The 27,234-nt window shown below is 50.7% G+C and overlaps 1 protein-coding gene across 6 annotated transcripts; it reads right to left on the reverse strand.

Moving 5' to 3' along the window:
* Positions 1–15: 15 nt before the first annotated feature.
* Positions 16–26,921, reverse strand: Spata21 (spermatogenesis associated 21). Of its 6 annotated transcripts, none has more exons than XM_040757519.1 (15): positions 26,872–26,921; positions 26,054–26,327; positions 24,808–24,970; positions 23,537–23,685; positions 19,892–20,072; positions 18,154–18,425; positions 17,100–17,148; positions 12,067–12,524; positions 11,504–11,592; positions 10,716–10,853; positions 7,500–7,571; positions 7,272–7,389; positions 1,346–1,521; positions 632–815; positions 16–192 (listed from the first exon to the last, which is right to left on the reverse strand). In XM_040757519.1, the coding sequence occupies exons 3-15, from the start codon at positions 24,928–24,930 to the stop codon at positions 135–137; spliced, it is 2,067 nt and encodes a 688-aa protein (XP_040613453.1). In that variant the 5' UTR covers positions 24,931–24,970; positions 26,054–26,327; positions 26,872–26,921; the 3' UTR covers positions 16–134. The 6 variants fall into 6 exon arrangements, with proteins under 6 accessions (XP_040613453.1, XP_040613450.1, XP_040613452.1 ...); XM_040757516.1 differs by having other exon boundaries at positions 26,194–26,327; positions 26,803–26,908; XM_040757518.1 differs by having other exon boundaries at positions 26,135–26,327; positions 26,803–26,908.
* Positions 26,922–27,234: the final 313 nt, after the last annotated feature.

The raw sequence follows: 27,234 nt of genomic DNA on the forward strand, positions 1-27,234 counted from the left end.
TCAGATAAAAAAAGCTGAGGTTCTTGGTGTTTATTGGCTTACCAGGCCATGAAAGCAAACTCCCAAAGCCAGGCCCTGTCCCACAGCCCAGCTGTCTGTAGGTCTTGACCTTCTGGAGCTGCAATTCCAGACAGTCAGTGGGTTCGGGCTGGCACGGAGTTAAGCCACTTTCTGCTGTCAGAGCTGTGTTCCCTGGGGAGGAGAGTCGGGCAGAAAGATGGAGCATATTTGGCCCTTTCCCTGTAGTCCTGCCAGGTTCACAAGCCATCCCATATAGTCAGGGAGAGGCAATTGTTAGAAGTAGAGCCAGAAGTTAGGCTTGGGGAGCTGATCTCAAGTCCCAGTTTCTAAGCATCCCATAATTCAGAAAAAAGCCAAGGGGTTCCCATGCTTGAGAAACGGGGGAGCAACACCATCCTAAGGATGATAGGCTCAGGACTGCTGTGAAATGCTCAGGTGTCTGAAATTGCCCGTCTGGTACCCAGGCTTTCAACAAAGGTTACTTTCTTGTCTGTCCATCCATCCTCCCTGGAGTAAGTAGTTTCCCAGCATAGTCTCTTTGAAAGATGGATTCCCCAGTCAGGCCAGGGGTAATAGATGGGCCCGAGAGTCCCTGGCCCTCAGTACCCACCTGCTTCCTTGCTGTCCTGACTGGAAAAAGAGGCCATGGAGGTCAGGGCCCATGCTTGTAGAGACACACTGATCCAGCACAGGATGGTTATGGCTACCCTGCTTTCGACGGACCGCCTTCTTCTCCAGCCTCGGGCAGAGTGGGATGCAGGGCACCTGGGCATAGGGGCTCTGTAGATTGGCAGCTGGGATAGGAGGGAATGAGAGAGAGGAGGGCCAGCCTGGTGAAACCCTAGGTTTGCTTCATAATAATCCTTAATGTCTGAGCCTCTAAGATGGAGGTATTGGTCCCCACTGCACAGTAGATGACGTGTGTGTGGGAGCCTGAGCACACAGTAAAGACTGGCCATAGCTTGCCCAGGAGAATGGTCAACCACAACATTTGGGGGTGCCCTTGCCAGCATACTAGCTGGGGAAGTCACTGAGATTCCCTTGGTTCTCATTTCTGTCAAGTGGGGTGATTGTAGGACACACCTACAAAGGGCCTTGTAGTGGAGCTGACTCCGGTGGCCTCTCACAGTAGTTCTTGAGCCGGCCATGTCTCAGCGATAAGGCAGGAAGGTAGGATCCAAAGCATGGAGCTGATGTTGGGTGATGTGGACCAGCCCTGTTTGGTAATGGTTCCCACCCAGCTGAGCCCCGGGCTACATCTGGGGGAATCCAGCCACACGGACAGGGTTCTGCTTGCCAGCCCAGGCTCCTCACTGGCCCTCACCATAGTTCTGCTGCTTCAGCCGGTTCAGGATCCTGATGACCCTTCGTTCTGGGACCTCTAAGCTCTCTACTTGCTGAGAATTGTAAGGAAGCTTCTTCCTCGACCGTAGCCCGCTCACAGTCGATTCCACGTCTCTGGTCTTGGAGGTGCCTTCCTTAAGCTTCTTCTGGTAGTAGCTGAGGGGGCAACACCCCGCAGCTCAGCCTGGCTGTGGTTAATTCACCCCTTCCTCCTGACACCTCCCTCCTCCCCATTCTGGCTGGTTAGTTGTATGGCAGTACTGAAGCCTTGGGGGGTGGGGTGTCAGGAGACGTAATCCCCTTATGAAATACAAGGAAATGGTTCTGTCTGCCCTGTTGCTTCAATCTGCTGAGCTTCAGATCTCCCCACACTGCTAAGAGGGGGCCGAATGTGCATATGCTGGAGGATTGTACTACACAAGATGAGACCCATCTTGGCGCCAGCCATGTAGAGATTGGTAAGTATTGCACAGTTTCTGTTACTTTTTTTTTTTTTTTTTTTTTTTTTTTGGTTTTTTTCGAGACAGGGTTTCTCTGTATTGTTTTGGAGGCTGTCCTGGAACTCACTCTGTAGACCAGGCTGGCCTCGAACTCACAGAGATCCGCCTGCCTCTGCCTCCCGAGTGCTGGGATTAAAGGCGTGCGCCACCAACGCCTGGCCAGTTTCTGTTTCTTTTATTTCGCTTGGATACAGCTCTGCTTATAAACCGGCCGAGTAGGGCTGGGGATATGGCTTGGCTGCTGGAGTGCTTGCCTAGCATTCAGGAAGCCTTGGTAAACTGCTACAGTGAGCTTGGTGGCACATGCTTGTAACCCTGGTGCTCCGGAGGCAGATGTGGGAGGCTCAGGAGCTCACAGTCCTCCCTGACCATATGGTGAGTTCTAGGCCATCCTGGGATACTTGGAGTCCTTGTCTTTGAAACAACAGACCCAGCCATGCAGCTGGCCCCACCTTATTTCAGCTGCAGCTTAAGGCTGCATCACAGAGTCTGCTCTCTTTGTATACTAGCCAGGCTCCCAACCCAGCTTGCTTGCTTTTTATTTCTGTTGGGCGACAGGTCTTGCTGTATAGCCTTTGCTGGCCTCAAACTCATGGTGATCCTTTGACCTCTTGCCTCCTATGGACTGACGTTACACACCTCAGTTGAGCAGCCATGGCCTGCTCAGTGTTACTGACCTTATCGCTTGCCTTTTACCTTATTGAGTACATACAGCAGCAAATAGTGTGCTAACTGTTTCCGCTGGCCTGGAGTAGTGAAGGGCTGCCACACACAAGGGTCCTGTGCCTGTGTTGGCCTGACCTCTCACTCTAGCCCTGCTGCAGCTCTCACTCCTGTAGGGACCACTCAGGCTGCTCCAGGCTGCTTTTGACACATGGAACCCAGAGTTGCAAAGGAATTAAACACCCGAGGGCCACCCCTGGAGTTGGTGGCCAGGGTATAAGGCGTTTCCCTTCCTTCCCAAGCCACCACGCTCAGTCCTTCAGATTCAGGGGTGTTGGGCTGAATGACACGTCCTTGCGTCGCCCCTCCCTCTGCCACCCACCCCCTTCCCTCCGTTCTGCCCCCGAGCCAACTGCATGGACGCAGAACAGCAGTCAGATCATACTTGACTGTAAAGCTACTGTGTCAGGGGTGATGGGTTCTCTGAGGGAAAGGAAAGGGCTGGGGGTAGTGACAGGGCTGTTTGCTCATTCTGATAAGGTACCCCGTGAGGCAGGGAGCAGACCCAGCACTTCATGGCCACCTGGTGGGAAGGAGGCCAGAGGGACTGGAGCCTGAGGACTCAGCTGGGTGTGCTCCTCAGAGCTGGCAGGCCCTCAGGACGGGAGGCTGGCTCTGCTAGGGCCTCCCTATCCCTCATGGAAGGTGGGTCGACTTGAGACGATAGAAAGCCGATTCCACAGTTGCCCATAGAGGTTGGATCTGTCTCCTGTGAAATCAAGGCTATCCCCAAAGCTACACAAGGAACAAAGAGCAGAGGGTCACTGTGGCGCCAGGACTGAGAAAGCAGACTGTAGCCAGCTCAGTCACAGCTGGCTCCTCCCTCCGCTTCCTGTGTCTCACCTAGGAAACTGGGTGCCTGGGCAGCTTTGTCTCCCTGCTTGCTGCTTCTAGTCCAAGAATAACATGAACTGGTGTAAATTGTAGCCAACCGGAGGCCTGTTCCTTAATTGACATGCCCAGTAGGTTTCTGTACCAGCTAGACTACCCAGTGAGCAAAGAATAAATGCACTGGTGTTGGCAGCCATATACAGGCTCAGAAACCCTGCCTCCTGTACATTATTTCTCAAGAAGCTTTGGTCTGACACAACACCCCCCCCAAAAAAAAGAGGAGGAGATATATATATATATATATATATATATATATATATATATATATATATATATATATATATCTCCTTGGAAAACAGGAGCACTAATGTAGGAGGGACACAGAATACCAGAACAGGACTGGAGAGGTAGCTCAGTGGTTAAGAACACTTCCTTCAGCCTGGCGTTGGTGGTGCACACCTTTAATCCCAGCACTCGGGAGGCTGAGACAGGTGGATCTCTGTGAGTTCGAGGCCAGCCTGGTCTACAGAGAGAGTTCCAAAACAATACAGAGAAACCCTGTCTCAAAAAACCAAAAAGAACACTTTCTGCTCTTCCAGAGGATCCAAGTTCAAGTTCCCAACACTCAGGTCAGGTGGCTTAAAACTGCTTGTAACTAGTTACAGAGCATGTGACACCTTGTGCTAGCCTCTTGGGGTGCCTGCACACACACAGCTACAGAGAACTGCTCCTGAAGAGGCCTGGTGCACACAACAGCTGACTTGGGTCTTTGTAGTTCTTGTACAGTCTCATGTAGCCCAGGCTGGCTTCCAACTCACAGTGTAGCCAAGGGTGACCTTGAGCTCCTGATCCTCCAGCTTCTACTTAAGTGCTGGGATTAGGGGGTGCATGCCACCACATACAGTTCTAAAATCAACTCTCTTGGAGACTCTCAGAACCAAAGGGTGAGAACTTCAAGAAAATAGCATGTTAGGCCAGGCTTTAGCTCAGTAGGAAGGGCTTACAAAGTAACAGGAAATAATGTGTGGACAAAGTGGGGATGCATTTTTTTGTCTTTTTTTTCCGAGACAGGATTTCTCTGTACAGCTATGCCTGTCCTGGAACTCACTCTGTAGACAGCTGGCCTCAAATTCAGAAATCCGCCTGCCTCTGCCTCCTGAGTGCTGGGATTAAAGGTGTGCACCACCACCACCCAGCTGGGAATACATCTTTGTGTTGGCATTTGTATGGAGGCCAAAGAAATTTTCAAATTGTAAGTCATTGAGCTTTATGGCTTGAAGTCATTTGTATTTAGAGTAAGAAAAGGGTATTTGTGTTGTGGATATTTAATTACACTGTATGAAAATGTATCTGTATTTTACCTCACCTGCCTTAGGCACCTTCTGATTTGTTTAATAAGAGCTGAATGGCCAATAGCTAGGCAGGAGAGAATGGGGTGTGTGTGGTTTGCCAGCAGTTGATCATACGGTATGGAGGAGAGGTAACAGCCACATGGCAGAGCATAGATTAATATAAACCAGTTAATTTAAATTTTAAGAGATAGTTGGGAACAAACCTAAGGCAAGCTTTCATAATAAGTTTCTGTGTCCTTACTCAGGAATTGGCAGTCCAAAGGAAGTTTGACTTTATATGTGTGGTGGTGTGGTTGGTCAGCTGGCAGAGTACTTGGCTAGCATATATGAATCCCTGGGTTTGGCCCCTGCACCAAACTAACCAAGCATGGTTATGCACACCAGTAATCATAGCACTCAGGAGATAGAGACAGGAGCATCAGAACTTGAAGGTCATCCTCAGCTATATCAAATTGGAGTCTAGCCTGAGCTACATGTGCCCTCAGTGAAATTTGAATTTTTTTGAGACAGAGTCTCACTATACAGCCCCTGCTGGCCTGGAATTCACTGTGTACGCCAACTTGACCTCAAACTCACAGAGATGCCATGCCTCTGCTTCCTGAGTACTGAGTACTGGGGTTAAAAGCATGGACTGCTACACCTGGCCAACTTAAAATGATTGGCTTTTGGGAACTGGGCACTGTGAAGTATGCCCACAACTCTAATGCTTGTGGGTAAAGCTGGAATATCTGAGGTCCCAGCCCAGCTGGGTAACACAGATCCCATCACAAAAAAAAGGAAGAAAAAAATGAGCTCGCATCTTACCCCGGGGCCCAGTCTCTTACAGCCCGGAGGCGTTTTGTAAAGGTCTCTCTCAAGTAAAAGTACTTGTGCAAATAAGCTTCCTTCCATCAAGGAACTACGAATTCCTGGGCTGGAGGTATAGCTTTGTGACAGAGTGAACGGGAAGGAGGGGCCAGAGGGGAAGGGAAGGGGTAACCCAAGAGTTTGGGGATCTGAGACAGGAGGATTGCCATGCTGGTCTCCCGGGACACCTGAGACCCTGTCTCAAGGGGGTGGGAGGAAACAGGAGGAGGAACAATGGTAATTTATCCTCTGGTATTTGGTGGATGTTTTCTCAAAAATGAGTGACGTTAGCTGACCACTTTAGGTTAAACCTATGACAGCCCTGGCTGCTTATACAGAGAAAAAGAAATCTTTTGAGCCCGTTGTGATCTCTTATGTCAGTGCTGTAATCCCGGCTAAAGCCACAGCACAAGTAAGGGAACGGTGAAGGAAGAGGAAACCCAAAGCGCAAGCGCGGGAGAGAATCTGCCCTCTGTGCATCTGCTGCAGAATGATACCCAGAGTGTATGGAGAACTCAAAAGCTGAGGGGCGGTGACCCACACCTTTAGTGCCAGTACACCAGAGGCAAGCAGATCTCTGTGGGTTCAAGACCTGCCTGGTCTGCACAGTAAGTTCCAGGGCAACCAGGGCTACAGGGAGGCAACTCTGACTCAAAACCAAACAACAAAAAAGAGCTCAGAGTCAAGAAAACAAACCATCCAATTAAAAACTGGGCTAAGGATGTAAATAGTCAGAAAAAGAAATGAAAATGGCATTGGACGGTGGTGGCGCACGCCTTTGATCCCAGCACTCAGGAGGCAGAGGCAGGAGGATCTCTGCAGGGTTGAGGCCAGCCTGGTCTACAGAGTGTGTTCCAGGACAGCCAGGCCTATTATACAGAGAAACCCTGTCTTGAAAAACAAAACAAGGAAAAAAAAGAAAAGAAGTAAAAATGGCTAAGAAAGGCCTCAAAGTGCATTCAGCAGCAGCAGCAGCAATTAGAGAAATTCACTTTGAAACAACTTTGAAATCAAGAAAGCAGCTGGCGACAATGATGGTGGACTGAAGATGGGTGTAGCCACTCTGGAAATCAGTGTGAATTCTCAAAAGGCTAAAAACAAATCTACCATACGGCCCAGCAAGTATTAACATGTACTCATTCAGGACAGGAAGCAGAGGGCGAGGCTCAGAGATCAGCTGGGCCTTCCAACTCCGCCCATCAGGCTAAAGCCTGAGAATGATCATGTTTGTTTAGTAGTCATCTCTTCTGGGCTGCCCACTGCCTGCCCATCACCCCTCCTACAAGATTCCCTTCTAAGTGCTTCGGGAAGGATCGCTGTAGTCTTGCTGAGACTGACAAACCAGGAGGACTGAGTATGGGGACTGTCATTACCTCCCTTCCCACTGGGAGAGCCTGGCTGAACCTGAAGCCAGCACCCTGAGATGGAGAGGTGGAGAAATAAAACTTTACTGGTATCATCCAGTTTCCTGGATTCAGCCATTCCTGAGGCTCTAGCTGATTGAACGATGCATTCCTAGTCTGCTTTTGGCAGTTCAATCGGGCTTTTCTTCCAGTTGCGACTGAGAGTCGTAACCCTCAGTCATCCTCAGCTGCTGAAGCCGTAGCTGCCGCTTCTGCCTGCACCCCACCCCCAGCAAGCCAGCCCCTCTTACTTCGTGATCTCCTCTAGGGCAGCTTCCGGCAGGGCCAGCATCTCCACCAGCAGAGAGAGGATCTCAAAGAACAGTGTGTAGGGGTTCGGGGGCGACATATCCATCAGGACATTCTGTTCTGGGGACATGGAATAGTGGCCGCCATTACTCTTAGGTGGCCTCTGTTGCACCCCGTCAGTCTCCGGGTCCTGCTTCCAGTTCTGACTCCACTGGGCTGACTCCACTCACCCACAGAGCACAAGAAGCGCTTGGTGTCTGTCATCACTGCCAAGAAGTCTTTGAAATCCACATGACCATCTCCTGCAGTGTCAGAGAAATAACGGTGAACAAGGGCCCTCTGCAGCAGGCCCAGGTACTGGAAGCCAGGTGTGGCCCTGGTGTCCCCGTGTTCCCCCATCCCACCCACCCACTCCTGGTGGGTAGAAGTTTGTAATAGTGGTGCTGAATCAGCAGAAAATGTGGACAGGAGAAGCCTAAATTCCAATCTTCTGGCTAGAAAGCTATTGGACCAGGACAGCGCTCGTAGCTAAGTAGGTAGAATGTTTAGCAAGCACAGTGTAGGGTTCAGTTCCCCAGCACCACATAACACTGAAGGTAGAGGGAGGAAGGTTAATACTTCAGGGTCATCCTTGGCTACATAGCCAGCTCCATGCCAGCCTGAGCTACGCAAGACCCTGTCAAGGAATATAAGAAACTACTGGACCTTGTATTTTTAATTCTTTTTTTTTTTTTTTTTTTTTGGTTTTACGAGACAGGGTTTCTCTGTATTATTTTGGAGGCTGTTGGTCCAGCCTAGCCTCGAACTCACTCTTTTTTTTTTTTTGGTTTTTCGAGACAAGGTTTCTCTGTGGCTTTGGAGGCTGTCCTGGAACTCAACTCTGTAGACCAGGCTGGCCTCGAACTCACGGAGATCTGCCTGCCTCTGCCTCCCGAGTGCTGGGATTAAAGGCGTGCGCCACCAACGCCCGGCCTTCACTCATTTATTTTTATTCTATGTGCATTGGTGTTTTGCCATGGGTGTCAGGTCCCCTGGAACTGGAATTACAGACTGTTGTGAAATGCCATGTGGATGCTGGGAATTGAACCAGGGTCCTCTGGAAGAATAGTCAGTGCTCTTAACCACTGAGCCATGTCTCCAGCCTTGCATTCTTGAGACAGCAGTGTGAGTTCAAAACCCAAGTCTGGTGGTGGTGGCACACACCTTTAATCCCAGCACTCGGGAGGCTGAGGCAGGTGGATCTCTGTGAGTTCTAGACCAGCCTGGTCTACAGAGCGAGTTCCAGGACAGCCTCCAAAACAATACAGAGAAACCCTGTCTCAAAAAAACAAAAACAAAACAAAACCCAAGTCCACCACTTCCCATTCATGTGAGCTGGGTCAAGTTTCTGAATCCCAGGAAGGTTTAGCTTTCTCAGTCTGGATTGGAGACAGCTGTAACAGGGCTGCATGCATAGTGCATGCCCACTAAAGGCCAGCGACTATCTTCCCTGAGTCCTGGTCTCTGCATGAGCCTGTGCCTGCAGAACCCACCAGACTACCGTCATAGTCCCATGTCATGCAGTAAAGTCGCTTTCCCAGAAGGCCACGTTCTTCCCATTCAGAGTCTTTGTTCATGCTGCTCCCTACTCACAGATGCCACCCTTCTTGTCATGCTTCCTCATTACTACATTTAATTTTTTATGGGAGGGGCAACAATATGCTTGCCACATCACAGGTGTGGAGGAGAGAGTACATCTTTTGGGAGGTGGTTGCCTCCTTCCACCGTGTGAATGCCAGGGATCAAACTCAGGTCATGTTTAGTGGCAGGTCACCTCCCCTTTCTCAGAGGTTCAAACCGGGGCAGATCCCTCAGCAGCCTGTCTCCTAAAGCTCCTGTCACTCATGTGGCTCCTGGAACTTAAAGGAGATTCTGAGAGACAAGGACTGTACATTTTGTTCCACAATGTGTCCCAGGGCTCAAGCTGGTGAGACCTCCATCGATGTTCTCTGAGCTGCTTGACAATGGACTAAGGCATAAAGTCGGGGCGGGGATGCTCAGGACTTAACCTTGGCCATAGGTGGGGCTCAAGCTTTGGTCCCTGTCCACATTGGGCAGAGCTCGGTCAGCTAGGGTTGAACCCCAGAACCTTTGTCTTCCTAGAGTCTGCTTCTTCAGCCGGGTGTTGGTGGCGCATGCCTTTAATCCCAGCACTCGGGAGGCAGAGGCAGGCGGATCTCTGTGAGTTCGAGACCAGCCTGGTCTACAAGAGCTAGTTCCAGGACAGCCTCCAAAGTCACAGAGAAACCCTGTTTCTTCCTCACATCCCCTGAAATGTGTCTGAGGTGTCTGCAGTGGCAGAGACAGCAGTCACTAGCAGTGGTCAGGACACTCAGGTCCTGCATGGCCCTACTCTTCCCTGTGCCAGGCCACGCCCTGTCATATGCAGGTGCTTCCTGCCCACTTCCCAGGGATTACTACTTCCTTCTCTCTTTGCCTGACTCCCGTTTAACTTGGCACCACTTGACTTGAGGCTCCTCCAGGAAGCCTTCCTTCCTGACCCCCATCTTCCAAGCAGCCGTAACTGTTGTTTCTATTTGCTTTACTTAACTTCTGTGTCAACCCTTGCCCTGTGGCAGAAACCGTCTGGGAACCCTTGAGGACAGCCAGGCTCCTGTGTCTTACATATCACTATTCTTGGTGCCCTGCACAGGAACACCCACAGAGGGCGTTCCATACTTGCCAACAGCTGCTGTCCCCTGGCCTGCAGGGCTCTGTCGCACCTTTTGCCTGGCTTACTCCATTTTATCTTACAGAACTTGATGAGGAGGTTGCTACCAATAGCTCCATTTTATAGGCAGAGAAACTGAGGCCTAGCAAACTGTAGTGATTTGACGAAAGCCACAAGACTAGTAAAAGAAATGTAAGGGTCATGCTGCGTGGTTGTGGCACACACCTTTAATCCCAGCACTCGGGAAGCAGAGGCAAGTGGATCTCTGTGAGTTTGAGGCCAACCTAGTCTACAGAGTGAGTTCCAGGACAGCCAAGGCTACACAAATTAAGATAGATAGATAGATAGATAGATAGATAGATAGATAGATAGATAGATAGATAGTATTGTTTTGGAGGCTGTCGGACCAGCCCGGCCTCGAACTCACAGAGATCCGCCTGCCTCTGCCTCCCGAGTGCTGGGACTAAAGGCGTGCGCCACCAACGCCCGGCAGAGAGCATTAACTTCTAGAACCAGAACAGCTTGCTGCAGTCTTCATGAGACCCAGGGTGAGAGAAAAGTGCAGACAAAATGGGTTCAGGTGTTAGAGACACTGGACTCTGACCTGAGCTTTAGGGACACTGGACTCTGACCCGAGCTTTAGGGACACTGGACTCTGACCCGAGCTTTATGCCATGCGAGGATCCCACGTGCGGGTGCAGCCCCTGTCTGGGACTCGGAAGAGCCCCTTGCTCACCATTGACATCGGCACTCATCAGGGCTTCTTCCACCTGGCCTGGGGTAAGGTTGAAGCCGATTAGGAGCAAGATGTTCTTGAGGCTCTGTGCGTCTACCTCACCGGCGCCATTAAAGATCTCAAAGTAGCTGCGGAAGGCTGTGGAGGGAGACGGTTACCAGGTGGGACACTCCTGCACTTTTTTTTTTTTTTTTTTTTTTTTTACGAGACAGGGTTTCTCTGTGTTGTTTTGGAGGCTGTCGGTCCAGCCCGGCCTTGAACTCACAGAGATACACCTGCCTCTGCCACCCGAGTGCTGGGATTAAAGGCGTGCGCCACCACCGCCCGGCGTCTTCTTTTTCTTTTTTAAAGATTTATTTACTTATTGTGTATACACATTCTGCCTCCATGTTTGTCTGCACGCCAGAAGAGGGCACCAGATCTCATTATAGATGGTTATGAACTGTCATGTGGGTGCTGGGAATTGAACTCAGCACCTCTGAAAGAACAGCCAGTGCTTGTAACCTCTGAGCCATCTCTCCAGACCTTCCTTTCCTTTTCTAACTTTTGTGGTGCATGTGGTGTGTGCTATAGTGTGTGTGGTGCATGTGTGTGCATGTCACAAGGAAGATATAGGTTTCCAAGCTCTATTACTCTGTTTTATTCCCTTGGGTCAGTGAAAACATTCTGGAAAATCCGGGGAAAGGAGCTGCTACAGTCAAGAATGTTGTGCACACATCACCTGCACTGGCGATGCCCCTTCCTGTGGTGGACAGTGGGTCAGGAGGGCAGTGACGTGAAGCGCTCACCTTCCTCTTGCTTCATGGTGAGGTGCTCCTCAGACCGCTCCTCCCAGCTCTGATACAGTTTGGAGAGGCTATGCTCTTCCGGCTCCTGCCTGGAGGACAGTGGGCCCAGGACAGTTTGCAAGCCTCTCCTGCCAGCCTCTGCCAAGGCTACCCAAGGGCAGGGGAGAGGAAGGCAGGGCAGCCGGGGTTCAGGAAACTTCCCTGAGGGACTCTGGTGGACAGGAGAGACAGACCCAGGGGAGTGAAGCAGAGCCATGGGTGGTTCATCTGGTGGGGAGGGGGTGGGGAGGGGCCGGGGAACTGGTTGGTGCAGTATAGGGGTAGAGTGTTTGTCTAGTATGTGTGAACCCTGGTTTCTACCCCAGTCCAGCATTAGGAAGGGAAAGAAGGAATAGAGAGGAAAAGGGACCTGGAACTTGGGGGACCCTTGCTGGGAAGCACAGAAAGGAGACAGAGGGAAGGAGCAGGGACAAGGAGTGTCGAGGACGGTAGGACGGCCCACGTGGAAACAGTCTAAGTGCGGGACCCTGTCTAGACGGTGGGCTAGCGGAGGTGGCTCCTACCGTGCCTTGGCATGGTTCAGGCTTCTCTCGTTGCTCTGTGGCAAGAACTCTGGCCATTTCCAGTTCAGGTCTTGGGTGGGGGCTGGCGGGACTGAGCCAGGGGATCCCACAGAGGCAGGGGCTTGCCCAGGGGCTGGTGGTCTGACCCACGCTGGGACAGTAGTTGGAGCCGAGGTGGAGGTCTCAAGCAGGGTCAGAGGCAAGGTTGGGACTGAGCTGCTGACGGGGCCTGAGGTTGAGACAGAAGTCAGGGTCTTGGGGGACCTCCGGGTTGTCAGGGTCCGGGTTTTCAAAGTCCTCCGATGGGTGGCTTCCTCCTGCTCCTCCACCTCCAGCAGACACTTCATGAAGCCCCGACGAGAGTTCCCAGGGCCCTGGGCACCTGCAACTGCCAAAGCCTGCTGCCGTTGCTTCTGCCCTTGGCTCAGCTCCTTCTTCTCAACAGTGTCTCTTTCCTCCTGAGGGCGGGGGCGGGCGTGTGGGATACCTGCAGCCAGCCAACCAGACTGGCCCACAGAGGTCCTAGCCTCCTCAGAGCCTCTGAGGATGCTCAAGCTGTCCTTTCCTCTCCAAAGCCAAGGAGGCGGCACTCCAATCTCCGTGCGCCACCCTGGGGCCCACAAGTGACTCACCACCTCTCACCTGCAAGCTATGTCCCAGCGTGGGCCCGCTTCCTCCATTGCAGCCCACACAGCTGGCAGTGACCTGGCCTCACTCCTGATGCCTGTTTCACACAGGTGTCCCCAGCACGTGATGGACACTTCAAATACTATTCCCCATTCATTCCATAGAGCCAGCCATGCCTCCATCTGGTCCCTCCCAGGCCTGGGTCAGCCTACCTGCTTCAACCCAGCCCTTCTCCATCACTTACTCCCATCAGCATCCTTTTCTTGATGCTAAGGATCGAGCCTGAGGCCTTGCTGATAAGAGCACTTGCACCTCTGAGGGGCATTCCTAGCCCGCCCTCCCTTTTGTAAAAGCAGAGCAAAGCAAATCTGGGCGTGGTGCAGCACACCTGTAATCCTCAACTCCCATCTGTAACTCTAGCTCCAGAGGATCCATCGCCCTCTTCTGGCTTCCTGGAGAACTGCATACATGTGGTGCCCGGGTGTACATTCAGGCAAACACTGTCCCCCACCCCACCCCAAAGCACCACAAAGACAACAAAATAGGATACATATGATAAAGTACCCATGGCTGATGGGATACTTGAGATTGGGTGGTCAGGAAAAAGACTTTGCTGAGAGAGTGATATCCAAGTTGAAGCCTAACCGACTTTGTGGAATTAGTCATGGCAGCATTTATGGGGAGACAGTCAGGCATACCGGGAAGCCTGAGGGTCGAGAAAGCAAGGCACACCTACAGGCTAGAAATCTCACCAGAGTCGCTAGACACAGACCCTTGTGTGTCTGGGTGGCGATTTGGGGACTTGCTCTATAAGGAAGCAGCTTGGACTGGCTGATGGGCATGGGAAGGGATGGGTTCGGGAGAGACTTTGTAGGGCTGGGGGGACTGCCGATGCACTGAGTGGGAAGGGGTCATCTGGGAATAAGAGGAATAGGAACCATCTGAGCTGATTCATATGAGCGTCTGGGTGAAAGGCTACAGGTGACCTTTGCTGAGGCGAAGACGGTCAGGAGTGGGTGGCAAGTGGAATATTAGTTTAAGATTGTCACATTTGTTTATTCTGTGGGATATTTGTTTAATGATGCAAAGATACGTTGCATTCTTTTATGTTGCAGTTGGTTAACGCTTTAAAGCTGCGTTACTTTGCCTGTCTAAAACACCTGATTGATCTGATGAAGAGCAGAACGGGCAATAGCTGGGCAGGAGAGGGATAGGTGGGGCTGCCAGGTAGAGAGAATAAGTAGGAAGAGAGGCTCGAGGAGTGAGAAAATGAGGAGGAGAGGAGGATGCTGGGGGCCAGCCACACAGCCAGCCGTGGAGTAAGAAGGAAAGAAAGACATATAGACTAAAGAAAGGTGAAAATCCCAGGGGCAAAATGTAGTTAAAGAGAATCGGGATCATTTTAGTTAAAAACCCTGGCTAGAAACAAGCCAAACTAAGGTCAGGCATTCATGGATAAGAATAACTCTCTGTGTATTTATTTGGGAGCTGGGTGGTGGACCCCCTAGAGAAAAAAAAACCCTACAGTGGGGGAACAAGTCTGTGCTCTGATCTGTAGTCTGAGGAGTGAACTCGCTTGCTGTGGGATAATCCTTCTGTACTTTGTGAATATGTTACTTTCATTGGTTGATAATAAAGCTGATTTGGCCTATAGAAAGGCATAATAAGGTTAGGTAGGAAAGCCAAACTGAAACTACAGGGAGGAAGAAGGGGCGGAGTCAGAGAGAGAGAGGGAGAGAAAGAGAGAAAGAGAGAGGGAGAGAGGGAGAGGGAGAGACAGACAGAGAGAGAGAGAGAGAGAGAGAGACAGAGACAGAGAGAGAGAGAGATGTAAGTAGCCTCTAAGGAAGCAAAAGCAAAAGATGCTAGAGCACAGGTAAAGCCAGCAGCCATGTGGCAAAATACAGATGAATAGAAATGGGTTAAGTTGCTGGGCGGTGGTGGCGCACGCCTTTAATCCCAGCACTCGGGAGGCAGAGGCAGACGGATCTCTGTGAGTTCGAGGCCAGGCTGGACCGATAGCCTCCGAAACAATACAGAGAAACCCTGTCTCGTAAAAACCAAAAAAAAAAAAAAAATGGGTTAAGTTGGGCTGGAGAGATGGCTCAGAGGTTAAGAGCACTGACTGCTCTTCCAGAGGTACTGAGTTCAATCCCCAGCAACCACATGGTGGCTCACAACCATCTGTAATGAGATCTGGTGCCCTCTTCTGGTATGTGCAGACATACATGGAGGAAGGATGTTGTATTAATAAATAAATAAATCTTAAAAAAAAAAGAAATGGGTTAAGTTTAAGTTGTGAGAGCTGGTTAGTAATAAGCCTGAGCAATAGGCCAACCATTTTGTAATTAATATAAGCTTTTGTATGATTATTTGGGATTGGGCAGTCGGGACAAAAGAAAAGCCCTGCCTCCATTTACACTCACTCCATCTGGCTGTTGGGTATATGATCTGGGAGTTTCAAGAGTAAGTCCGGCATGGAGATGAGGATTTGGGATGTACAGATTTGTGTGTGTGTGTGTGTGTGTGTGTGTGTGTGTGTGTGTGTGCACGCACGTGCATGCGCGCACGCTCACGCCTGTGTGCACCCACCATGTGGTACATCGGAGATCAGAGGACAACCTGAGGAATCAGCGGTCTCCTTGTACCATGTGAGTCCTGGGGTTTGAACTCAGGTCATGCTAATGCGTCCTTCTGGTCTTTTCTTTTAATTAGCCATACTTATTTAATTCATTGACTTTGAGACACGGTCTTACTGTGTAGCCATGATTGGTCTCAGACTCTCTATGTAGAATAGGCTGTCCTTGAATTCTGCATCTGCCTGTCTCTGCCTCTTGAGTGCTGGGACTAAAGGCATGCACCACCACACCAGGCTACATGTAAAATTGTTTCTGTATGTGTGTTCACATGAAGCAGGTCAGGTACTGTGGTGTCCAAGTGAAAGGCAGGGGACAAGTAATTGCTTCTCTCCTTCCAACCTGCGGGTCCCTTGCAACTAAGGTTGTTGGGCTTGTCACCAAGGGACTTTTCCTGTGGAGCCATTCCCTCTCACACACCTTAAGAAACTAAGAAATCAGCATTTCTAGCTTGACCTGGCCTTGACTCCCTTCGTAGACGAGAATGATCTTGAATCTCTGCTCTTTCTTCATCTAACTCCCCAGTGCTGGGATTCCAGGCGTGAGTCACCAAGCCTGGTTTGTGATGTGTGGGGATCCAGTCTAGGAACTATCAAGTGAGCCTCATTCGCCTAAATTTTTCTTTTTCCTCTTTCTTTCTTCCTTTCTTTCCTTTCCTCTCTTTCTCTTTTTTGGGGGGACAGGGTTTCTTTTTTTCTTTTTTCTTTTTTTCTTTTTGGTTTTTCGAGACGGGGTTTCTCTGTATTGTTTTGGAGGCTGTCCTGGAACTTGCTTGGTAGACCAGGCTGGCCTCAAACTCACAGAGATCTGCCTGCCTCTGCCTCCTGAGTGCTGGGATTAAAGGCCTGGCTGAGGTCCTCTGGAAGAACAGTCAGTGCTCTTAACCATCGAGCCATCTTTCCAGTCCTGAGGCTGGATCTTTTCATCCTGTTTTCTTCAGTGGCATTTATTAGAGGCTGGTGGAATGGAGGTAGAGGCGGCATCAGCTAATAAACTACACACGTGGTCACTTCAAAGAGAAGCCAGGGACAAGCCTGAGCATTGCAATGTACCTGGCTGGAGTATTCAAGGCTGGGGATGATGGCAGCCTGGGAATTCTAAGCTTGTACCATCAATTCGGAGACCGTAAAGCGGCAGAGCTGGTGGCGTGGGGCTGGCTGGAAGCCAGCAGATACTCAGAGAAGCTGTGGATTGGAACTGAGGGCTAAGGGCAGAAGGGATCCAGGCTGACCTGGAGCATCCCTGGGATGGGGACCCGAGAGCTCTAGAGTGTCATCCATGTTTGACTGCCTCGTCCAAGCGGACACACCAGGCCTGGCAGCACACACACATGCTCCCAGCATCTCAGAAGCAATGGCTAAGGGGTTAGGGTTTAAGATCATTCTCAGCTACACAGGGAGTTTTAGGCCAGCCTGGGCTACAGGAGACCCATCTCAAAAACCTAAAAATTGACTGAGATGGCTCATCAGGTAGAGGCACTTGCCACCAACCCTGACCTGAGTTTGATCCCCAGGGTCCACATGGCAGAAGGAGAGAACCTCCACTCCTGTGGCAAGGGACATGTGCGTCTGTGCACACACAATAGCGCATGTAATTTTAGGAAAATTAAAAAGAAGGAAATATAAATCAAACACACACACAGCACATGCACAGGCTTACAATCATACTTTCCCCAGTTTGCCTGGAAATGTTTCCATTCCCACCATCCTCCCTCCAGCTCTCCCACAATCCCCTTTTCCCGTCTCCCCATCCCACTCTGACTCTACTTACTGGTGGAGGAAGAGGCTTTGGTGCTGCCTTGGTCTCCACAGCTTCACCTCTAAACAGAGAGGAACCCCCCACAGGGGGTGGGCAGGGTCTCAGGTCAGGGCTTGCCCCTTACACTGACCCCCAGCACAGTCAGCCTGCTACCCTAGCCTCATCCCCTCTCCACCCCAGGGTCCCTTCGTTGCTTTACTTGCAAGCAGACAGACCAAAGATGGGCAAAGCCGAGGCCTAGCACCACGTGACTTAGCCCAGGTATTTCAGTAGGACAGAAGCATGAACACCACCACACTGTGTTCTTAGAACTACATTTGTTGGGCCTGGCATGGTGACACACGCCTTTAATCCCAGCATGTGGGAGGCAGAGGCTGGCAGATCTCTGTGAGTTCAAGACCATCCTGGTCTACCGGGAGAGTTTTAAGACAGTCGGAGCTACACAGAGAAACCCTGCCTTGGGAAAAAAAAATAAAAGTACATCTATTTATTCATGTTGTATTTGCACACATGTGGAAGTCAGAGGACAACCTGGAACCAGTGAGTCTGACAACTTCAGGTCACCATACTCAGTGTCAAGCACTTTTATCTGCTGAGCCACGTCATGGGCCCAGTAACTGGTCATTGTGCGCATGCGTGTGCATCCACAGCACGTGTGTGGAGGCGGGAGGACAGCTTGCACGAATCGCCTCCCCTCCTCCACTAAGTGAGTCCCTGGGGACTGGATTTAAGTCTTCAGGTTAGCAGCAAGCCCCTTTGCCCACTGAACCATCTCCTCAGCCTCCCTGTTGTTTTGAGACATGGCCTCTCATTGGCCTGGAACTGGCTAGCCTAGCTGGCCATCATGGTCCCAGCATCTGCCCGTTGCCATCTCTCTAGTGCTGGGATTACAAGCATGGGCCTCAGTGCCCAGCTTTTACCTGGGAAATGAATCATGCTTGCAGAGTGAGCCCTTTACCAACTGAGCCGGCTCCCAGCTCCATCTCCAGTGTTACTTTGCTGCAGAGCCACCCGAAGGTAGAGGGAACGGGGAGCAGGGCAGAAGTGGCCCTGGAGGATGGCGTACCCCTCTTTGTGTGTTCGAGGTCCCAGTGCAGTTGGCAAGACGGGAGGGGCCTTCTCTTCCTCTGCAGTTGCTTTGGGTTTGGGGGGCACCGCCACCTGGGGGCTGTCCTTGTGTGTCCTTGAGCTGGGTCTTGACATGGGCTCCTGCAGCCTGACCTGTAGTAGGTCTGCTTCACTGGGGTGGTCATTCTCCAGTGGCGGATTCCTGCTGTCTGAGGCCCATGGCTTTTCCAGATGATGATCTGTGTCTTCCTGAGTGGGGAGAGTCAGAGTCTGGGAAATTAAGAAGATGGCCTTAGAAGAGCTGCTTCTGACTTCCTGAGGGGAGTTTTATTTTTTTGTTTTGTTTTTTGAGACAGGGTTTCTTTGTGGCTTTGGGGTTGTCCTGGAACTAGCTCTTGTAGACCAGGCTGGCCTCGAACTCACAGAGATCTGCCTGCCTCTGCCTCCCGAGTGCTGGGATTAAAGGCATGTGCCACCAATGCCTGGCCCTGAGGGGAGTTTTAGAGGAAAGACTTCTACACACTTCTTCTATTATAAGGTATATAATTTTTTTATAAAAAAAATCATTTGGGGGAAGAGGGTTTCTTTGTGTATCCCTGGCTGCTCTGGAACTTGTTCTGTAGATCAGGCTGGCCTCAAACTCACAGAGATCCTCCTGCCTCTGCCTCCTGAGTGCTGGGATTAAAGATGAGCGCCATCATTACCCAGTGAGGCCCTGTCTTTTAAGAAACAAACAGCCAGGGAGGTGGTAGTGCATGCCTTTAATCCCAGGAGGCTGAGGCAAGGTAGATCTTTGAGTCTGAGGCCAACCTGGTCTACAGAGTGAGTTATAGGACAGCCAGGGCTACACAGAGAAATGCTGTTTCAGAAAAAAGAAAAACAAAACAGAAAAAAAGAAAAACTAAGAATGTTGTATTGGGCTGTGTATTGGGCTGGGTGGTAGTGGCACACACCTTTAATCCCAGCACTCAGGAGGCAGAGGCAGGTGGATCTCTGTGTTCAGTGGCAGCCTGGTCTTTGGTTCCAGGACAGGCTCCAAAGCTACACAGAGAAACATCATCTGGAAAAACAAAACAAAACTAACAAGCAAAAAAAGAATGTTGTATTGGGTTATTTTACATTATTTTTTGTAAATAAATGTAGAAATGAGAAAAATAAGGAAATGAAAAGTCTGTTCCAGCCGAGCATTGGGTGGCACACGCCTTTAATCCCAGCACTCGGGAGGCAGAGGCAGGCCTATCTCTGTGAGTTCGAGGCCAGCCTGGTCTACATAGTGAGTTCTAGGACAACCTCCAAAGCCACAGAGAAACCCTTTCTTGAAAACCCAAAAACAAATCAAAACAAAACAAAACAAAACAAAAACCTTAAAGAAAAAAAGGTCTGTTCCAATTAATACATTTTTGAAAGGCCAGCCTGCCTTGCAAAGGCTCAGCGACCACAGGGAAGGAGGTGTCACAGCCAGCCTCTTAAACCCAGTACCTCCCAGGACCATCTGTCACACAACCCTTGCCCCTGGTCCTGTCCCCAAGACACTCAGAGGGCCTCTTTGTAAACAAGACCCGAAGAACACTTTGATTCCAGCGCCCAGGATCACGCCGTGATGCAGGGAGACTGTGTCTGCCAGCTCCAATATACAGCCTTCACCAAACACAGGCACATCTGTTTTGGGGGCACAGGAGATCCCTTTGCCCTCCCCCCACATAGCCATGCCCTTCTTCCTGATCTCCCAGGGTTACCTGGCAGCTCTCAGTGGGATGAATGTCTTTGGCACTCTGCCATCTCTCCTGTTGCTCCCCGGTCGGCATGGTTGGCCGTGGCTGCTCTTCAGAGACCACGCACTCCGCACCAGGCTGGGCTTGCTCCTGGCCAGCTTGCAGATCCCTCAGCCCTTCCTCGGTTGCCAAAGATGACTGATTCCTTGCAGAAAAGACAGACAACAGACACTTCACCTTCAGCCTGGGTGTTGCTCTCCCAGAATACCTGTCCTGGACTAGGCATCCTAGGGGCGCATACTTATTGCCTGGGAGAATAAATGAAGGACTGATACATACCCCAAGTCTCTGGCACCCTGATGGGAATGTTCAGGTGGCTAGAGTCTAACCCTTTTATTATTGACGATTTTTCAGAAAGAGAAGGGGTGCTGGTGGTGTACACCTGTAACTTCAGAACTAGGGAGGCATGGGGGGGGGGGTCAGGAGTTGAAGATCAGTCTTAGCTTCACAGTAAGTTCAAAGCCAGCCTGAGCTGCATGGGATCCTGTGTTGACTCTCTCGCTGCTGGAAGGGGGAGAGGGAAGAAGAGGAGGAGGGGGGAGAGGGATTGAGAAAGGGGGGGCGAGAGGAAGGGGACTTGATGCTGGGCTGGTATAATACTTGCCTGGCATGCACAAGGCCCTGGGTTCAGTTGCCAGTAAAACACCCCCACCCCCACTACCCCCACATACCAAAATACTAGAATAATCAGAAAGAACAGGGATTCAGGAAAATGGAGGCACTTGGGCCCAAGGTCATAAAGTTAAAACTGTCACGTCTGTGTGTCTCTAGTCTCTCTCTAACCACCGCTTTGCTCTCTCGGTTCTGTTCCTCCCTCAGACAGGGTTCTGCTCTGCTGCTTAGGCTGGCTTCAAGTTACTAGCCCTCCTTCCTGAGCCCGCTCTGTGCTGGGGTCACAGGTGACACCACCGCCTGCCTGGGGCTGTCTTCTAGAGGCTTTTTCTCATGCATGACCCACTCGATGCTAGTGGATTCATTAAATGGCCGTCTTCACGTGACTTTGTATTCTCCACATTCATAGTGCATACTCAAGGTAAGAAGCCTTCCTATGCCGGGCGGTAGTGGCGCACGCCTTTAATCCCAGCACTCGGGAGGCAGAGGCAGGTGGATCTCTGTGAGTTCGAGACCAGCCTGGTCTACAAGAGCTAGTTCCAGGACAGCCTCCAAAGCCACAGAGAAACCCTGTCTCAAACCCCCCCCCCAAAAAAAGAAGCCTTCCTATGCACACTTTCCTTTTTATGCTTCCGTTAGCGTGTGCTCATTGTAATGGGTTTCGTCATGACATCTACACAGGGATATAAAATATTCTGATGATATCCCCCCCATTACCCTCTCCTGCCCCTTCCACTCTCTCTTCCCAGCCAATCCCATCCCCCATCGTTTCCTGTCTGCTTTTCCTTTGTGACTGAGTGAGTTTCATGGGGATTGCTGGTAGGAGCACAAGGGACTCATGGGCACCTCAGCATCAGCTGCAACACTGAAGAAGTATTCTCCCTCCCCAGCAACCCTGAACGGCCCAAAGCCCACAGGAAGGGTGGGGCCTCTCTGAGTCCCTCCTTCTTGCAAGAAACACATGTTTGAGTGAGCATGTAAAATTCCATATCATAGATAAGTGTGGTGGTGCACACCTTTAGTCCCAGCACTTGACAGGCAGAGGCAGGAAGATCTCTGTGAGTGCGAGGCCAGCCTGCTATTCAGAGTGAGTTCCAGGATAGCCAGGGCTACACAGAGAAACCCTGTCGAGAGAGAGAGAGAGAGAGAGAGAGAGAGAGAGAGAGAGAGAGAGAGACAGAGAGACAGAGAGACAGAGAGACAGAGAGAGAGGGAGACAGAGAGAGAAATATGCATGAGTGTTTGGGCTGCATGTACATATATGCAATGTGTGTGTGTGTGCAGAGCCCAAGGAGGCCAGACGAGGGCGCTGATCTCCTGGAGATGGAGCTATATGGGGTTTTGAGTCATCATGTGGGTGGTGGGAACTGCATCCAGGTCCCCCAGGAGAGCAGCCAGTGCTCTTAACCACTGAGCCATCTCTTCAGCCTATGTTAGCTAAATCTTTAACACAATTTTGAAGGACCATGAAGATGGCTCGGCAGCTGAAGGTGCTTCCTACGCTACTGACTCTGGCTTCCTCCACCTGAGTCCTCACCCCAGCACTTACCAGGTGGAAGAAAAGAACCAGTTCCCCCTGTTAGGGGACTGCTGATCGCCACAGCAGCGCCACACAGATAAATAAACGGGACTTTTTACATTTTTTAAATTTTAGTTTTTCAAGACAGGGTTTCTCTGTGTAGCCCTGGCTGTCCTGGAACTCACTCTGTAGGCAAGGCTGGCCTTGAACTCACAGAGATCCACCTGCCTCTGCCTCCCTAGTGCTGGGAATAAAGGTGTGTGCCACTATCACCTGGTGAATATAATGATTTAAAAAAAATAACACTTATTATTTTTTAAAAGATTTTATTTTATCACATATACAGTGTTCTGCCTCCATGCCAGAAGAGGGCGCCAAATAAAATTGTAGATGGTTGTGAGCCACCATGTGGTTGCTGGGAATTGAACTCAGGACCCCTGGAAGAGCAGTCAGTGCTCTTAACCTCTGAGCCATCTCTCCAGCCCCAACACTTATTTATTTTGTGTGGGAATGGGTAGGTGGGGAGAGTAGTCGCCTCACATGCCACAGTGCACATTGGAGGTCAGAGGACAACTTTCAGAGATTGGGTCTCTGCTTCCATCATATAACTCCTGGGGAATCAAACCTTATCCATCGAGACATGCCACTGGCCCTATGGTATAAGTTTTGTCTATGTTATTATTTTATTTATTTACTGAGGCAGTGTCTTATGTGGTCTAAGATAGCCTGGAACTCACTGTGTAGCTGAAGCTAACCTTGGATTGCCAATCCTTCTGCCTCTACCCACCAAGTGCAGGGATTACAGGAGGCATATACCTCCAAGCTCAGCCCATTGGCTTTCCCCCCTTTATTCATTCTTCTATTGATTTAGTGAATCAGTGTTTATTGAGCATCTACTATGCATGTGCTCTGGCTGGTACCAGGAGGAGGATCTGAAGCTGAACAAGAGACATAAACTCCCCTTGAGAAAAAGACTGGCCTGGAAGGAGCCAATAGACAAAGGGTGGACAGAGATCATTTAGAGCCTGGTGGTGGTGCATGCACACATTTAATCCCAGCTCATGGGCAGCAGAGGCAGGCGGATCTCTGAGTTCAAGGTCATCCTGGTCTACAGAGCCAGTTCCAGGAGATCCAGGGCTACAGAGAAACCGTGTCTCAAAACAAACAGAAAAAGAGGAGGAGGGGAAGGGAGGAGGAAGAGAAAGAAAAGGAAGAGGAAGAGGAAGAAGAGAAAGAAATTAGTTTGATTGGTGCTCTGACCTGGGTCAAGGTTACAGATCAGTGAGGGAACATTTGCCAAGCTAGCATCTTCAAGGTCCTGGGTTTGATCCTCTGCAGGGATGAGCAGGAGGAGAGAGGGGGGAGAAGCAGGAAGAAGGGGAGAAGCATGAAATGTTGCAGTCGCTAGATCTGCCTTAACCTGGAAGCTCTCAGTTCTCTTCAGGCTCCCCTTTTCTGGGAAGTCCCACACGACTCACCCTGCTCTGGCAGAGGGCCTCTGCTCCTGGGCTTCAGGCTCTCCTGGCCCCTCCTGGGATGATCCTGTGTGTCCGAGCTCCCTCTCTGGTCCTGTGGGAGCTATAGGCTGCTTTCCACTGTCCTTTTCCTTGGCACCTGCAAGCCCAGCCTGAAATAGAGATGTACCTGGGCTGGCTCAAGGACTGACCTTGGGCCAGGTGCTGGGGCCTTTCTCCTGTTCCTCCTGTGTCTGCCTATGTCAGGGAGGGCTAGAGAGAGGGGAAGAGATAAACCAGGCGGAGCTTGGAAGAAGATGGTAGACCTGGCCCTGCTGCTTAGCATTAGGAACTCTGGCATAAAACTGGAGTCCAACCAGAATCTCAGCCAAAGGATTATTTATGTTGAGGACTGTTTGGAAGAATGCCAGTGGGCAAGAAATGATGCCTTCCACACAGTACCATTATCCCATGGCCCAGATGCTTGATGTTTTTGTTTTGTTTTGCTTTTTGACAGGGTTTCTCTGTGTAGCCTTGGCTGGCTGTCCTGGAACTTACTCTGTCGACCAGGCTGGCCATGAACTCTGCTGGGATTAGAGGCATGTGCCACCATTGCCTGGCATTTTTTTAGTTTTTTGAGATAACGGTTGTGGTGTATAGACTAGGCTAGTTTTGAATCTGATATCTTTCTGTATCAGACTGAATCCTAAGGCAACAGGTGTACTCCACCATGGCCCACCCCTGGAGTTTTGATTTTTAATCTCCATCTTGGCCATCTGTTTCCAGTAGGGTGGACCTTAAGCCAACATAGTACCTAGCCTCAGAGGTCAGCAAATACCATGTAGCTCATTAACTAATGGATGGAATCTTTTTTTAAAAAAATAATTCATGTGCCGGGTGTTGGTGGCACATGCCTTTAATCCCAGCACATGGGAGGCAGAGGCAGGTGGATCTCTGTGAGTTGAGACCAGCCTGCTCTGCAAGAGCTGGTTCCAGGACAGCCTCCAAAGCCACAGAGAATCCTTGTCTCGGAAAACAAAACAAAAAACAAACATTATGTGCCGGGTGTTGGTGGCATATGCCTTTAATCCCAGCACTTGAGAGGCAGAGGCAGAGGCAGAAGGCCAGCCTGGTCTACAGAGACATAGTTCCAGCACAACCAGGGCTATACAGAGAAACTGTGTCTTGAAAAACACAACAACAACAACAACAACAACAAAAAAAGGCCCTGGGGAGGGGGGAGAAGAAACCAGTGCTAGGGATTGAGCTCAGAACTGGAAGTAAAGGTCGCCTACCTGAGTGACTGACACAGTGGGCTCCAAATCAGTCTCTTTGGTGGAACTTGGGCCAGGACTTGACTGGACCGCTGGAGCCTCCTCCTTGTTCTCTGGGTGTATTTGGGTGTTTCTGTTTTCCATTGTTCTGGAGCCAGCAAGATTCCCAAGCCAGGGGCATCAGCTGTACCAAGCAGATATCCAGTCAAGCTCCTACCAGGCCCGAGACCCCACTGTGCTGTACCTGGAGCCTGGGATGGCCAGCCTGGCAAGGAGCCTGCACTGAACCAGGAACCAGTCTTATGTAGCAAGAGCTCCCCCGACTCTTTCGTTTTCACAACGAGCCTGAGGAAGAGGCCCAGGAAACATGTCCAAAGGTCTATAGTGGGCTCGGACCTATGCCTGGCCCAAACCATCAGATCTTTGCCTCTTCCCCACAGGACAATCCTGCTCCATCCTCAAGTCTGCTAGGTATCTAGAGGAAATGGGATGCTGGCCTCATCAAAACAAACATACAGTGTCTTGCAGGACATCGCAGAGCCTTGAAAACACGTGTGAACATTTGAAAGAGCCCGTGAGGGGCTGGGGTGTAGCTAAATTGGTAGTGTGTTTGCCTAGCCTACACAAGCACCACACAAAACCAGGTGTGGTGGCCCATGCCTGAGTCCAGCACATGGAGGCGGGGGAATCAAGAGGTCTAGGTCATCCTTGGCTGCTTCATGATTTTGAGGCCAGCCTGGGCTACGATGAGATGAGAGAGACAGAGACACAAAGAGAGCGCCCATGACGTTATTTCTGTTTTAATGAAAACCCCATTTTTTTGGAGGGGGAGGTTCAAGACAGGGTTTCTCTGTAGCTTTGGAGCCTGTCCTTGAACTAGCTCTGTAGATCAGGCTGACCTTGAACTCACAGAGACCTGCCTCCCAAGTGCTGGGATCAAAGGCGTGCACCACCACCGCCTGACAGATTTATTCATTTTTATTTATATATGTGTGTGCCTGTATGAGCTTATGTTCACCGTGTGCATGCAGGCTCCCAGAGAGGGCAAAGGGGGTCAGAGCTCCCTGGAACTGGAATTACAGGTGATTTTGGCACCATGTGGATGCTGGGAACTGTCCCCAGCTTCTCTGCCAGAAGACACAGTGCTCTAACCACTGAGCCATCTCTCCGACTCCCCCATAACTCCCGTTTTAACAAACAAAACAAAACAGGGGTTTTGGTAACTGAACTCAAGTCCTCATGCTTACAAAGCAAGCTATTTACTGACCGAGCTTTGTCCCCAGCCCAAGCTCCTTTAGGGCAGCAACAACAACACTGTATCTATGGCAACATCTCGGCTGCTTCTCACATTCACTAGTTCTCAGGTCAATGCTCCCATCCTCAAACCCTCCAGGGAGAGCCTGTGACCTGGAGGATCTCAGAGACCTTCCCCTTCTAAGCCACAGCAGGCCAGCTACTGTTCATGAAATGAGTTCCTGGCTGCTGGAAGTTCTTAAGTTGTAGTCTCTTCGCAGCCCTGTGAGGTATGGGCTCAGCCTTTCCTATTGTAGAGAAAACAAGACAGGAGCTCAGACAGTAGCTCAGAGTCGCACAACGTCTTGCCCAACACCACATGACTCATCTCCGAGGACCTGGATTAAACCCAGGTCTGTTCAACTCCCCAGATGGCACTCCTCATGGGGTTGGCCAGCCTCTTAAAGCATGTGCCCCTTATTTATCATTTAAGGACAATCACCTGTACCACTTATGTGCCAGACCTTGGGGATACCTTGGGTACCCCCCAGGGATACAGATAATTTCTGCTGGCCCAGACCCCAGATTTCTTCTCTTCCCCCTCCAAACCCCTTTCTAGCTCACCTACTTCCCCACAGTGAGCAGGACCCTGGACCCCAGCTCCTATGTGACCCAGGTGGGATATGCCAGCTCCCGTGTGACCCGGGCTCTCAAATGGTATGGGATGTTGTGGCTGTGGCTAAGTCTCCCTTTCTCCCCCTGTGGTTTGTCACTTCCCCCCACCTCTTTCCCATCAAGGCTCCCCTAAGCATCCCTCCTGCCTGGAGCCGTCCTGCTCCAGAGGGGGCTGACCCGTCTGGGAAAAATCTCCTCAGGTCCCGAGACACAGCTGTCTTTGTCCGCTGTCTCCACCCCAACCCTGGAATCCTGAGGTCTCAGTGTTCTACAAACCACAGTTTTAAGGGAATAGAAGCCCCCAAGGAAGACCAGGTCCATCTCGAGCTAGTTAACTGATTAGACAAGGAGGAGACTCCAGCAGCCGACCTGGGGTGGGGGTGGCTAAGACAGGCTTCACCCTCCCTTCACAATACCTGACCCCATTTTTATTTTTTTTAGCAACTTTCTGTGAGCTGTACTTCACATTCTCCACAGCATGATTTAAAGTCCACCTACTGGGCTGGCAAGATGGCTCAGTGTGCTGTGAGACACACTAAC

Source organism: Mesocricetus auratus, unplaced genomic scaffold, assembly GCF_017639785.1.
Source record: "Mesocricetus auratus isolate SY011 unplaced genomic scaffold, BCM_Maur_2.0 Super-Scaffold_100014, whole genome shotgun sequence".
NCBI classification, from domain to species: Eukaryota; Metazoa; Chordata; class Mammalia; order Rodentia; family Cricetidae; genus Mesocricetus; species Mesocricetus auratus.